This window comes from Dicentrarchus labrax, unplaced genomic scaffold (assembly GCF_905237075.1).
Source record: "Dicentrarchus labrax unplaced genomic scaffold, dlabrax2021, whole genome shotgun sequence".
NCBI lineage: Eukaryota > Metazoa > Chordata > Actinopteri > Moronidae > Dicentrarchus > Dicentrarchus labrax.
Genome location: NW_026136710.1, coordinates 15,845,850 through 15,861,413, shown reverse-complemented (window position 1 = coordinate 15,861,413; position 15,564 = coordinate 15,845,850). Strand labels below are relative to the sequence as shown.

The 15,564-nt window shown below is 38.5% G+C and overlaps 1 protein-coding gene across 2 annotated transcripts; it reads right to left on the bottom strand.

Annotated features, from left to right (window-relative positions):
- Positions 1–772: 772 nt before the first annotated feature.
- slc26a1 (solute carrier family 26 member 1) lies at positions 773–14,572 on the bottom strand. 2 transcript variants are annotated; one of them, XM_051412961.1, is made up of 8 exons: positions 14,469–14,572; positions 7,814–8,290; positions 7,501–7,707; positions 6,591–6,837; positions 6,098–6,329; positions 4,461–4,644; positions 3,708–3,995; positions 773–3,522 (listed from the first exon to the last, which is right to left on the bottom strand). In XM_051412961.1, the coding sequence occupies exons 2-8, from the start codon at positions 8,213–8,215 to the stop codon at positions 2,947–2,949; spliced, it is 2,136 nt and encodes a 711-aa protein (XP_051268921.1). In that variant the 5' UTR covers positions 8,216–8,290; positions 14,469–14,572; the 3' UTR covers positions 773–2,946. The 2 variants fall into 2 exon arrangements, with proteins under 2 accessions (XP_051268921.1, XP_051268920.1); XM_051412960.1 differs by lacking the exon at positions 14,469–14,572 and adding an exon at positions 13,028–13,237.
- Positions 14,573–15,564: the final 992 nt, after the last annotated feature.

Below are 15,564 nucleotides of genomic sequence, written 5' to 3'. Positions count from 1 at the left end.
GTACTGTAAGCAGATTTTGTTACATTGAGCCTATATGCTTGTGACATGTCCTTTTCATACATGTAAACGTATTTAAAAATTAACAGTCCTACAGAAAAACAGCTTACTCAGAGTATGTTAAGAGTTAATAAGTAAAATGTCCCTGAATGTGTAACTATGATATGGATAATTACATGAACATGACTTCGACCATAACAAGACATACTGTCAGTGTTATAAGTATTATAATAATAATAACAATAATATATAATTATACTAGTAAATAATAGCCACAAATATCTTATCTCATAGACTAATGGATAGTTGTGTGGAGGCTGACTCAGCAGCACAGTGTTGTAAAGTTGCTGAAAAGTTGTCTACACTACTCGTTATTTTGGGGAAGATGCAAATGTAGATTAATGGTGTAGTTAACTCGAAAACAAGTGGCAATATTTTGTAGCTCTGCAGATAACTTTTTCGTTTTTATTTATTATTTGGAAACTAATAGGTTGCAGGAAAAGAAAACCAAAACAATAAGCTGAAAGACGCTAAAACTCTCCATAAAGCTGAGGGCAACTGCACAATAGGTTGATAATTTTATGTTGGTTCCTCACTAAGCAGGACCTCTTTCACATTACATGAAGTCATTTGATCCATTTCTAATTTAAAAATATTGATTAGTGCAGCTTTAATATTTCTTCCTTTGGCCATAAGTAACATTTGTCATAGATATTCCCTTGATATGATAAACATATGTTACTAATGGCAATAATTCAGTCACAGACACAAGCTCTTCACTCAAATCTTGTCAGTTTAATTCAAGTATTGAATATTAAGCCAGTGTTTGTATATGACTGTTGAATGTCAACACTATGTCAAAAATGAAAGTCTAACAGACTTCCCCTAGAACGTATGATATAATCCCTATCATGATTTGAGTACACAGAAAAAAGTTTGATGGCAAATGAAGTGTATGAAAATACACAATGGTCATTTTCTAAATTCACAAACAAGAATGTCTATCTCTTATTACAATGCCAGTTCATCAACACCTGGCTTTACGACATGAACATGTACAAACATATCCTTTTTACAGTGGGGGTACTTTCAAGAAATTATTGTTTTAATTAAAATTTCACACCAACCGGATAAAAGACAGTGATTTAACGGAGGCAAAATCTGTCTGCAAGTCATAAAACATTTGATTTAACAAACCATGGGCAGTGAAGCACTTTGACAAAATATGTGGCAACACCTGCTGCCATAAGTTTACTCAGAAAAAATATTAATTTCAGAAGCACCATGTGATAACTACCTTTCATCCAGCACCTGAGAAAAGATCTCAGACCTGTGTAAATAAAAAAAAATTTTTTTACGAGAATTTTTACGAGAACAGATCATATAATTGTTCTTGGTGGGTGACCAAAGAACAGGGCAAGAGTACAATTATGTTGTTATGAGACCTGGTTGAAGGCAAGGATCTCTGTGTGAGACTTAGAGTCTGAAAAAACACTCAAACCTTGTTAGTCAGAGGTTTGTAGTAATTGTTGGCACCTCAGGAAATACCGCTGATAATGGCTAAATTTCCATGTCGGAACTCTGGACTTCTAAAATAGAGCCACTATGGACTTTGGCCAAAGGCTTTAAGTGATATAAAAAGTTAATAGCTTTGCACACACAAGTGTGTCATTTGATTAACCCCAATAAAACACATTTGTGTCTACTCATACAAAACAACTGTAACATTAAGCTCTAAACAAGCAAGCTGGTACAGATTAAATGTATCTTACAGTGTTTCTGTGTTCACGTCTATAAGACCTCATCTTCATTTTCTTTATATCTTTGATGCTATCGATCATGGGTAGTCCCTGAAAAGTCTTCAGACACACACCTTGGTCTGTGAGCCTCAGCATTCAGATTCAGTGATTAAAAAGGAGCTACCAATTTTATCCAAACTACAAAACTATGTGTGTGTTCCATTTTTCTTACCACCTTTGTCCAGCCAGGAAGTTATTTGGGACCAATGAGGAAAGTACGGGAGAGACGTTAATGACAGAAGGCAACAGAATTGACCACAAATGGCACAGTCCATTACAGATACCACACACAACCCAACTGGTTTATGGTGCAAACAACTTGAAAATTCAAATCTACTTTTCTTTAGTTGTATCTAAATTTAAAACATAAATGTGAAGGTGCAAAAAAGAAGGTGAAACAAATCTGGGAACTGAAATATGGAGTAGGTGTATATAGGCTTCTTTTTTAATATGACAAAAAGTTGTAAAGAAGATATATGACTTTTTGTTACATATGGATGTCATATAAGCATGAAGTAGTCAGAGATCACAATAGAAGCCAAGTCAAGATGTTTGAGTTTGCCAGAATGAAAATGGTCTGTCAGTTATATTGTTTAAATTCTGGTTATAAAAATACTGATATTAAAAGACCAATGTATTTGGATAAAAACTACTTTTATGATATAATATCATAAAACAGGGCTGTCATATTCAGGACTACTTATACAAGCCTGGTGGAGTTATAAATGGAAATATATATGCAACCCCTGTATAAAGGGGTGTCCTGAGAGGGGACTTGGAAATCACCATTAGCAAGTTAGTTTACTACAAAGTTACTACTTAGCTTTTTGAAATGACCTCTTTTCTGCAGTGAAATTGCATTTAAAATTTTGGAAAACTGCTTTAAAGAATGCTTGTTGGGCAGATCATGTTGTTATGTTGTGTGGTTATTTAAAGCATAAAAAAAAAAGACTTAATAGGATACTCTTCCTAGTTGGAACACCTATGTTTTCTTGGACAAAGGCAACTTCAAAGCCATCTAATGCAGTACTAATATAGAGGGCAAGATAGCATGAGTATGTACATTTACTTTTAGGTTTACCAAGGAAAGGAGAAGGAGAAATGGAGCACACCACAATGTTTTCTTTGTTCCCTTCTTCTTCCAGCTGCTCTACAGCATAGAGTTTTCTGACCAGTTTTCTGCTGCGGCAAATGTACTGTTTGCATAAAGAACTGCAGCGTGAACTGTATAAAACAACATGCTGCTCATGTCTTTGTCGTTCTTCCCAAAGAATTGTCCCTTCTGCAGGGTATCAATGACTAAGGTGTTACAGTTGGCCAAGACTACGCTCACCCCAATCTCTTTATATTCCTTGACCAGCCCTTTAAATGTGGCCATGCCTGTGGAGTCTATGAAGGGGATGGCAGAGCAGTCTAAAACTATTGTGTGAAAATCCAGTTCTACCGATCCAATGGTGACCTCTCCGTTGTTTTTATCCCCATTAGCCTTGGCCTGTTTCGAGGACATGTCTTTGGCCTTCTTCTCTGCCTTTCTCCTTATAGTCATTTCCAAGAAAGGTTCGACTCCGACAGCTTTGTAGAGGGATTTTAGGAATGAGTCCTTGTTGGCGTAGTAAAGAGGAGCCTGGAAACGGAAGACCTGAACCCGAGGTGGCGGCAGGAGGTTCTTGTACTCGTCCATATCCTCATAAAGATCAGTATCATTGGCCCGGCCAAGGAGGGAGACCTGACATCAGATCAGATAAGATTATGAGACTACGAAACACCACTATTTGTCTTTCATTAAATATTCGAAATCTGCTTCCAGTCTTCAAAATCTGCTATCAATTTTCAATACTTTCCACATTCTTTCATTTTTGTCATTTGTATCAGCTTTCAAAAACCATTACCAGTGTAAAGTTCATTACTAACCTTAGGGTTTTGGGTCTTGAAGATGATGCAGATCATAGAAAAAACTATTCCGACCAGGAGGCCCATCTCCACACTGATCAAAGCGGTAGCTGACATAGTGACAAGCCACACGATGGCGTCGTTCCGGCTCATACGCCACTTATCTGGGACGTCCTTAAACTTTCTCAGTGCCCCCCGAAGGCTGACAATGATGATAGAGGCAAGAACACACTTCTGGAGAGCGTAGAAGAAAGGTGCGAAGAAGAGGAGGACGAGAAGAACGACCAGCGCGCTGATCAAACTTGATACCTGATGGAGGAGATTTTTATAAATTTTATAAATCAACATGAACAGATAAAATATTGTGTGTTTTGCTGCTCTTACTGCTGGAGCTCTACACATGGCCTCAGCACAGACTTTTGTGATGTTCCTAGAAACCAAACCTAACACAGGACAGCCAGAACTTGCTATCAACTCCAAGAATATTAAAGCAATATTTTGCTGACATAGAAAAGGTAAAGGTAGTGAGAAAGTTTTTTTCCAGACCTTTCTAACCATGAAACAGAGTTGTGAAGACATAATAAGTATATTGTAAACTGGCAACAACAAAGATCTAGTGTATTACATAATTTTGTTTCAGAAGGTAGCACAATAAAAATATATGTATGTGAAAATGTCACATTAATGCTTCAAAGAATGCATGCCATCTGTCTAAATCCTGAAGACAAAGAAACTGATAACAAATAGAGCTATTTTTGAAAGTATGAAATTCACCTGTGTCTGGCAGCCTGTTGAGTCTTTCACCATGGTTTTTGCCAGCGCTGCACTGGTGGTGAAACAGTGGAAGAAGGAGGGGATGATGTTACAGCAGCCGATGGCCAGCATCTCCTGGTTAGGACGAACCGTGTACCCGTTTTTCTTTGCAAACATCTCGGACAGTGATACAGTGAAGGCAAAACTACAAGACAAAATGGAATTGTGTTTAGCAATTGAGGCTTTTCCCTCATAAAAGCATGTGAAGGCATTTTTAGACGTGAGATAAACATGCATTTAGGGTGATCATATTATAATGCTTTAGGGTCCAAGAATCATCACTTTTGTCAAAATAACTTTTATTTCCAAAGCAGAATGTTACATTTAGTGGTATGGCTCTGTTCTGGGACCTCCTTGCCCTTCCACGTGAATATGTGGAAAAGTTTAAGACAAGGAGAGCAGCAGCAGAGACCCCCCAGGGTACAGAACAGAGCAAGCATCAATGGCAATCAGAAATTACATTGATTAATCAGATACAGCATAAAAGGAGGAGCTGGGGTGGAGGTGGATTGCAAAACTGCTTGCAGAGGAAGCAGCAAAGATAGGCAGGCTAAATTAGCTTAAATAAGGCGCCCTGAATGACATTTGCCAATTGGATGTTTCAAGGGGATCAGCTGAGTCGTCAGATGACTGTGTATAGTTTTCCAATAGGACGCTTAGGAGGAATCAGCTGAGCCATCAGCTGATGTGTGTTTACGATGTAGCTGGAATTGAGAGCTGAGCTTGACTTCGTGGCCTGCCTGAACTAACGCTGTGCTTAGTATTAATAGTAAACATAGTACAAAACCATGTGTGTGTGTTCCATTTTTCCTACCACCTTTGTCCAGCCAGAAAGTTATTTGGGACCAAGAGGAAAGTACGGGAGAGACATTAATGACAGAAGGCAATAGAATTAATTCATTCCATTACAGTACTACACACAGTCCAACTGCTTTATAGTGCAAACAACTTAAAATCATATCTGCCTTTCTTTAGTTGCATCTAAATTTGAAACAAAAATATAAAGGTGCAACAAAAAAGGTGAAACAAATGTGGCAACTGAAATATGGACAATATGGGTGTATATAGGCTTTTTTGTCATATGACAAAAAGTTGTAAAGAAGATATATGACTTTTTTTCAAATGTGGATGTCATATTAGCATAAAGTAGTCAGAGATCACAACAGAAAGCCTAGTCAGGATGTTTGAGTTTGCCAGAATGAAAATGGTCTGTGCTTAATTATTTAATTCCCATACAACTCCTAATGAGGGACAGGTAGCTTTATTTCTGCATCCATAATATTTTCAAATTTAGACTCAATTGTTAAATTTAAACTTTTAGGATCTATTTATAGAAATTGAATATAATATCCATTAGTATGTTTTCATTAGTGTATAATCACCTGAAAATAGGAAGCCCAGAATGAACAAACCAAACACTAGCATCAGAAAGGGCATTTTGCATTTTCGCGAGTTTTGCAGCCACTGTACTTTCTCCTACATGCTTCTAAGGTGAGCAGTATTCAGTTAGTTGTAATCTGAAACTTCACCGCTAGATGCCACTAAATCCTCCACACTTAATGCCAAACAAACATGTTGTTAAATTTGTTGTACATTACCTAATGATAGCCAAAGGAATGGCATCCAGTGCCACCCGTGAAATCAGAACAAAGCTGGGCACCTGGGGAGCAATGAACCCCGTGGGAATGTGACCAGAAACACTGGAGCTGTAACGGCTGTTCAGTTCCCCGAAATGGCTGGCCAGTGTAGCTCCGGCAACTACTAGCAGCTCAGTCGGCAGAGGGATCTTTAGACGGTCCTTGTAGCGCTCCTGGATCTCTTTCCCGGCCACTATAATCAAAAATGTATAGTGTTATTCTATATTACAGAAAATTAGGAATTCTAATTCAGTCAATATTCAAGGACATTGCTAAGATAATGACATCAAAGACAATCTCCTGTACTTGTAGAATTTTATAATTAATATTGGATGCCTACTCCCATGTCATTCTGGGAAGTGTAGTGTGTCATTTATTAAAGTAGAAGCAGGTGAGGCAGTTTATAACAGTGACTGAGAATCTGATGGGGAGTGTGTAAAATAGAGTTCTTTACCTAATACAGAGATACAGATGGCGCTAGTGATGAGGTCACACAGGTTGGTCTTATGAATGTTTGAAAAGATGTTGATCCAGGTAATGACAACTGTTCCATAGCCCTGGTAACGGGGAATCTTTAGACCCAACAGGTATTTAGCCTGTACGGTCAGGATGGTGAACGAGGCTCCAGTGGCAAAACCATCCAACATAGGAGCCGAAAGGTATACAGAGACAAAGCCTAGCCGAAACACGGCCATCATGACCTGGTGAGAGGATCAGAAGGGAGAGGAAGAGGAAGGGAGAGGTAGATCATGAGAAAGTGAGTCACTTATCAAATGATATATCTCAACATTTACAAGATAGATTTGTACAAAATGTTTTACTGACATTAATGGTTTCCAGGGGATGTATCATACTGACTTTGGTGGTCCCCTTACTTTTCCTCTCACACCACCATGAGGTCCACATTTTATAGAGTAAAACAACTATGGATGGATTGCCATGAAATTTCACGTCCCAGATATAATGACTGATAAAAACTGGTTAGTGACCAAATTTCTGCAATAAATAATGTACCCTTTAGCCACAACCTGTACTTTGTGTTAAGTGCTAAGTAGTTAATTTTGGCATGCTAACACACTAAACTAAGATAATGATCATGGTAAATAGTATACCTATTATACTAAACATGAACATGTTATCATTGTCACTGTGACCATGTTAGAATGCTAGAGCCACAAGCATGGCTGTAGACAATAGTTTTGGATATTATAGTCCATGTAACTCTACATACTAACAAAATGAGGACCAACCTTACAAAACATTGGTCCATAGCTCTAGTAGTTGCCTTTAATTCAGATATACAGTGTTTTATATCATGCTGAGTTTTTTCAGACAGCAAGGTCAGAATACAACTGTTCCTTTACCTGATAGATGCCAACCAGGAATGTAAGGGCAGTAGCGACACTGATGGCGTAACACTCCTTCCCACACTGCACTCCCATTAACTCCACACTGTGAAGTGTACCAGCTGTGAGGTTAGATTCTAGTGTGGCATTAAACATATCAGGCCCAGACAGTGTTGATTCCTCATTGAGGTCAAAACCTGCCAGGAACAGCTCCTTATCCACCACCTGCAGTAAAAAATAGAAACCACCAGCAAAACAATCTTAATTAATTAATGTATTTTGTAGCTTAACAACCAAATTGTGGCATTGCTTGCTAGTTGTGATCCATTACCTGTCCGACCATGAGGCTCATGAGGCTGAAGATCCCCACAGAGACATGTCTGGACGTCCCCATGAGGAAGTAGATGATGTTGGCATAAAATGAGGTGTATAAACCATAGATGGGCTTCACTCCTGCCAGTAGGCAGTATGCAATGGCCTGTGGTACCAAGATGATACCAACGATCACACCTGACATTGCATCGCCCCAGACGTACTCTGTGAGCTTGTATTTAGGCAGCCAGCTCACCACAGGGAAGAACCCGGTCAGGGTGGATCGGACTCTGGGCACGGAGCAGGTCACACCCTGCTTCAGTTTGGATTTGAGGACTGAAACTGTGGGCTTGCGCTGGCGAACCCGCCGTTCCAGGAGAGGTAGCAGGGCAGGTGTGGTCTCCTTGGTGACCTCCTCCATGGTGTAGGGAGGGAGAGGAGGCAGCACGTTGAGAGGAAGAGGGAGGGGAAGTGGATAATGCGGTCAGCTGTGCGCCTGGGAGATCATCATCAAGGAAAAATGGGGGAGGGAGAGAGGAGAGGGAGATAAACAGGACAGACAGGGAAACAGTGAATGTCAGTGGAGATGACGTCATTCAGTAGAGATTATACTGTATCTTCCTGTTCACTTTCTTACTGAGCATGTTTGCTTTGGTATATTTGAATTCTGGGGTGTTGTACACATACTAAGAGAAAAATGTATTTATTTTTGGAGGAAATTACGAGAATAAAGTCATAATATTAGGTCTACGAGAATAAAGTTGTAACATTACAAGGATAAAGTCATAATATTACGAGAATAAAGTAGTAATTTAAAAATAATAATAAAAACTGTCAGCCTGTTGGCTCAGCCAGCAAAACTGTTTAAGGACGAAATGATCAATACGTTAGCTTACCTGTTGACTGTACGGTATGACTGAGACAAACAGCGGCTGCTGGGCTCAGGCTGAGGCTGCTGATTGGTTGAGCTGGTCACGTCAGATCTTGAGAACTCTATCGAAGCTTTTTTCTCATTAAAACGACTTTTTTCTTGTATCATTATTCTCTTATTATTATGACTTTATTCTCGTAACATTACGACTTTATTCTCGTAATTTCCAAAAAAATGTAAAAAAATGTCTTAGTCTGGCCCTAATACTCCGTCGTACTAATACTCTTACATTACTTTAATAATCATACTACTTACTTTTTTAGGAAGAATACTATGCATAGTGTTTATCATCTTCTATGAGAGGTGCCAAAAAAGGTGCCAGTACCCTAACTGAGCACAACATAACCCTGATTCTTTTGGCGTTTAAAAATGTATTTTTTGAACAAGGACATTATCAGTGCTGTTTTCTTTGCATTAAGCTAGCTGTGTTGATGAGTACCTCACCAGCATTGCTGTATGCAGGCTTTTAGAAATACCGAGGTCCAAAAGCTGAACTTGCTAGAGGGGTTTACATGCATCAGAGCATCAAAGTAGATGTTTTTAGACAATTATTTTACAACTTTTATTGTCTACCCCTTTGGAAAAAATACTGGTGACCTTAATGGTGGGCACGACCTCACACCAGAGGTGGCGGTACTCAGGTACTCAATAAGAAGAAGGGCACACATGGACAAAATCAGAAGCTGATTTCTCAAAATAATTTTGACCAATAAACCCGTTTCTTACGAACCAACTGAAAAATACAAAGGTACAGCTTGAACCAAAGCAAACAAAATGCATGTGCTCAGTCTTTTATGTATTCCAAACCAGATCTTGTAAGGTGCATCCTATAACGGACCTTAGTTTTATGATGACATAGTGGAATTTCCTTTACACAGATCAGTTCACCCTTTGTGTGAATGTTCAGTCAGGATTATGAATTAAGTTACGGTGAATTACTTTCTTATTTTCAGAAAGACCCAAAGTACAAAGAGTTTACCCAAGACAACTGTTCTGTTAAACTTCAATGAATAGTTGTGCAACAATATGTGCTGTTGTAAATCATTCAGTTAAGGGAACAGAGTCACTCACAGGAATATGTGCACTGTGGTCATCTGCACTGTAAATATACAACAACATGTATTAGGATATCAGTATTATGGCCTGTTCCAAGATTATAACTCAAATAGATTTAAAAACATGGATAATCTTAGACTAAAGTCTAAACGAAAAAAAAACGACTCTGATTCTTCCCTCTTCATTTATGCCAATCCTGCACCTGAACTGTTATTCTGTGTTGACACTTTTGCACTTTTACTTGTTGGTTATCTGTGTGTGCCGTTGTGTTGTCGTCTGATGTGTGCTGAGGTTGAGTAAGGACAGGGTTTTTATAAAACTATGCCAAAGCAATGGAAGAACTAAGAAAATGTCTATATATGGACAGCAAGAAAGCCCATGACCGCTGTCCCCAGGGAATCAATTTTTGTGCTGCTTCTGAAAAATAGAAATCTCAGTCAACCACCACTGTTGAATGGATTGCCATTTAATTTAAAGTCATTCATGGTCCCCAGAGGATGAATCCTACTGACTTTGGTGATCCCCTGACTTTTCATCTAGTGCCACCTGAAGGCTGATTTATTTTAGATTTTTTGTGAAATATCTCAAACTATTGAATGGATTGCCATGGCATTTGACACATGTATCTGCAGTGCCCAGATGATGAATCCTAATGACCTTGGTGATCCCCTGATGTTTCCTGTTGTGCCACCAAACATGTCAAAGTTTTCATTATCCAGTAAAATAGCTCAACATCTACTGGATTGTCACAAAATTCTGCTCAAACATGCATACTTCCCGGACGATAATTTCTAATGTCATCTCCTGACTTTTCCTTTAAAGCCCCATTATGTAACTTTTCTACCTTAAAATAACCAAAATAATTTTGATGCTACACTGACTTATAATAGTAATAATTTAATGGTGCCTCTGTCATTTCCACCCATGCTCCTGTTCTTGCACTATGGACCTTTTGGCTCCGAGACAGAACAAATGCGTAACGCTTTATGGCAGTAGTCACACAGCACGATTCCACTGATTTTGGAGAAACTGGATCGTACTTTATGAAGATAATCTTTTCTGGTTTTCCTTCTGATGTCCTCCGGCTGCTCTGCCTAATCTCTCAGTGATTTATAGTTTCCTGATGGACAGTAAAGTAGTAGGTAATATTAGCTGGTTTGATTTGTTTTATGGTGTTGCACTTGCTTGATGTTTGGTTGTGTCAGAAAAATTATTGACTCCCTAGTTTCTGATCATAAGTAATGTAGTCATAACAAATACATGTGTACAACTGTCCATATTTACGACACTACAACACGTCATATAAACTCAACAATCACTGACATAAAATCCCAGCTCTGTTTCTGTAAGAGTTAAATTAGCCAAGTCATACAGTTGTTGCATTGCAAATATGGTCTAAATTCTGTTATAAAACCCATAACTGACACAATCTATTCAATTAAACACACATCCTGCAATGACAGCAAGAGATCAACACTTTTATGACACTTATGAATGAATCTTGTGATTGATGGGTTGCAGAAGGCCTTTTTCTTAAGGTTAGTTTTCAGTAGCAGCTGTGCCTCAGCTTAGATAACCATGTCACAGAAACCATAAAACACCATAAATGGCCTATTATCAGCCTTGCCATCACAGCAACGCTGGTATGTGCTATGATTTAGACTTCCTGTGGCAGCGCTGGCAACTCTAACAGACAGGCGAATAAAGAATAGAGGAATTTTTAAAGGGTTACTTAAACTTGTTGTTTTGAAGTTGTCTTAATCGTATGTAAGTTTCATTGTGCTTTTTATCCTGTCTTTTCCTCATCTTTATTGATTTTTCTACTCACCGTTTCCAGGCAGTTTTACTTTGCAGGACAGTAATTGTTAACTTTGGCATATGTAGCTTTGAAAAAAGAGACCAGCCAACACAAGAACTAACTCACATTTGTCTCACCAACACATAAAAACTGTCTACCTTAACAAGGTTTCCTTTCACACAGACACTTGATTGACTGTTGAACATGACATGAGTCACACTGAGGACCTTTTAGAACCAAAACATTTAATTTACTTCAGTGTCAACCCTGAACAGCACTGAAAACAACTGATTAAAGCTGTTTCTGTAAACCATTTCTAATCAATGTTCTCCGCCTTTAATCATGTGATATAAAAGCACCCCACCATGGCTTAGAAATCACCTGAAAGCTTCCTTTGAGGGGAAGCTCGCCTTTTTATGAATAGTTGAAATCTTTTCTGTGAAAGTCTAAAGAGGTGAAAATAACACACTAAAACAGTGCCCTGTGACACATCAAGACATGTAGGGTCTTCAATACGACAATAATATCAACCAGTGTTTCAATCTACTGCAGTGAAATAACCCAAAGGGAATCTTTCTTGATACTATATTGCATGTGCAGATATAAAAAAATAAAATAAAGCATGATTGCATTGGCCAAAAGTTTCATGATACAAATTTTTAAAATCCTGAATCCTAATTTGATGACAAATATTATCACTTTTAAAAACTTTTAGAGTCAGTCCACAAGCTCAGTCTTTAAAAACAATGCTAAACTACTGGAGCCAATAGACTTTTAATTGTACACGCAACACAATGATAAAGATACAACATGACGTAACCATGAAAGCTGATTCATTAATTGACAAACAAAGAAAAATCTATTCAATCTCAAATCATTGTCTAAACCTCCATGTTTAAGTGAACAGCCAAGAGACAGTCTAATAGATTTGGCATTAAGGAAGATCATTGAGGTTAAATTCAGGGCTGGAAACAGTCATTACTACTAAAATGCTCTTCTCAAGTACTTGACTTTAATGAAGCAGACATAAGATGACTCATGTACTTACTCAAGTAAAAATAAAAAAATTTGCTCTTCTGAAGAGTACTCAGTTACTTAGTTCCATATGGTCATTGTGAAGAAAGGTCTTATACTAACCAACACCTCTCTAATTCAGTAACACTCTACAGAAACTGAAAATCTAAATCAAACTGAATCAAAATACACCAGAACTGTAGGATACCCTCTAATTTTTACCTGTCCAAATGTAGTTAATACACTCAAAATAGTACAACAAAAATTTTAATGGGACCGCAGGACTCATTCATCACATTGTAACTATTCTTATAGATGCTTTCCAGATGGAATAAAAACCCATTTTGAAAGCATCAGTGGTCATTCCTTGGACATCTAAATCCAAATGATAAGAACACATAGTTCCAGATATTAATGCGTGATGACACACTCACCTCCAGAGTCACTGCCACAGGGACAAACGGACCACAAGTCTCGGATGAGTTGTATTTAAATCAGTTCTGTGTCGACTGCCTTAACTTATTCTCATTTTCTATCTCTATCTTCTACTCTGTATATGTCTCGCTTGCGTTTTCTCTTTCTCTCTTGGATGTCATCTGAGCAGTTAGACAGCAGTGGATGTGACTGTGATGATCTCTGCTGGATAAATAGTAAGATAAGAGCAGCCCTTTGCTCACACTGTTCCCTATTGGCTTTATTACCAAGCGTGGGAGGGACTTGTCATCATTTGCACCAACTGAAAGGCATTTGTGTGTGTGTGTGTGTGTGTGTGTGTGTGTGTGTGTGTGTGTGTGTGTGTGTGTGTGTGTGTGTGTGTGTGTGTGTGTGTGTGTGTGTGTGTGTGTGTGAGAATGTGGATGAGCCAACTCTGGCCAGCAGGTTAAATCGAGTCAATTTTTTACTGGATCACAGTGTTTATCTGCCCTGCTGGAGTCCCCGGGCTGCAATCGTGTTTGTCAAGCACAGACTTGTATGTCAGCATGTCATACTGCTTAAATATATCCTGCAGAAAGAGTGGATTACATAGCAAACACAAGATAAGCTAAGAGATGCAACAAGCAAAAAAGTGCTGCTGTTATCTGTGAGAACTGTGCGAGAAACAACCTATATCTGTGCTGAATACACAATTAATAAAAGGTATCAATACTCTCACGTTTGTTTACTAAATGCTTTAAAGTCAAAGACAATCAACCAAAGTGAAACTTAGCACACTGTTACTTTTGTCATTCTTTACAAAACACAGTTATTTGATAGCTAATATCATGGCAGGCATATCATTCATTATTTAGAGAACAAAATGTCATGTTTATCGCTAATAAGAAATAAGAGTTTAAGATTGAGTTTTAGATTTAAAAAAAAATACAAATAGGGCTAAAATCCACTGTCTGAAACAAAAGCGGCTCTGTGAATGTGCAAGTGTGTGGGTGTGTCCCTGTGTGCATTATAAGATAGACTGAATGGCATCATTGTCAGTGTGAAGACATGGCACTTTACTTATTTATGTTCTTCTAATTCAGCCACAGTTACACATTTGTGACACACCACAGAGTCCTCAAGGGAGAGGGGTCTGCTTTTTGGTATATGTGTGTATTGTGTATTGTGTGTAATGACAATATCCACGCACCATAAGACTGGAATATCACAAGAAGCTGACAAACCCGAACAACCGTAAGGAGTTTCCGCCTGTCTTGTCACCTTTGTTGAGCCCTCACTACAAAGCAAAAAGCCCCTCAACCTGAGAGGTTTATTGTACTGCCCCTTTAAATCCACCGGCAGCATCCATCTGTCTGCATGTCTGCTTCATCAGATTATGATTTCTGGACACAGCTTGTCTGTTTTTCTCGGAAGAGACAAGTCAAATGAGGGAGGACTCACCCAAAGAGAAGGGGCAGCTTGAATGCAAACAGGAGGCAACATCGGCCATACCTCCCTGCCTGGTGCCTCTACATCCACCATCAGTCCTGTTCTCTGTGCCACTCTGCTGCTCACTGACTGCCTCTGGCTCTTCCTGCTTCCTCCTGCAAAGCATGATGGGATCAGCAACCCCCGTCTTGTTCCTGTCCACGGATTGGAGCCGAGCAGAGGGGGAGGGGAGAGAGGAGAAGAGATGGAGGGAGGGAGGAGGGACTGTTGGCAGTGGATGATGGTTACCATGGTGAGTAAGCTCCTGTTGATGTGTATGTGTGTGTGTGTGTGTGTGTGTGTGTGTGTGTGTGTGTGTGTGTGTGTGTGTGTGTGTGCGTGCGTGCGCATGCGTGTGTGTGTGCATAGACAACATCATCTCAAAAACACAGCTACACTTATTATATTTACATGAACAATTACAATGTACTTCAAGGTATCACATATTGACTTTAGGCTGCCAACTTTCATACCTGCCGCGAATACAGATAAAAAAACTAGCCTCCTGGTTAATCCTGGCAAATTGACAGTATGCACTGTCCCTGAGAAAAAATAAGATACTGTTAAAACTGTGTATCTTTATAGCTTTGTAGCTTTTGTGTAGCTTTCTCTGCTATTAAGAAAGTTTAAACAGATTGCAGCTGCCTTAGTTGATAATGCATTTATAGTCTTACAGTGGAAATAAGATTTCCTACAACACATTTTAATGTTATTGCAACAAACACTGAAATAAGCCCAGTATCAAAGTTTGTTATTTCACATTACTTTTATGGGATATTTCTGGTAATGCTTTTGGATACAATGTGTCAGTTAACCCAGAGAACAAGCATGATACAAGCAAATCTAGTGTAAGAAAAAGAAAAAGGTTATGGTTCAAAAGTGACTGAAGTTATGCTTTAAATCAAGTGGGATAACGACAGCAGATGTGTTATCTTATACAATTGTGAGATAAAATAACATATGATATGATATGATATAATAACATATATGATATGATATGATATAATAACATATGATATGATATGATATAATAACATATATGATATGATATGATATAATAACATATATG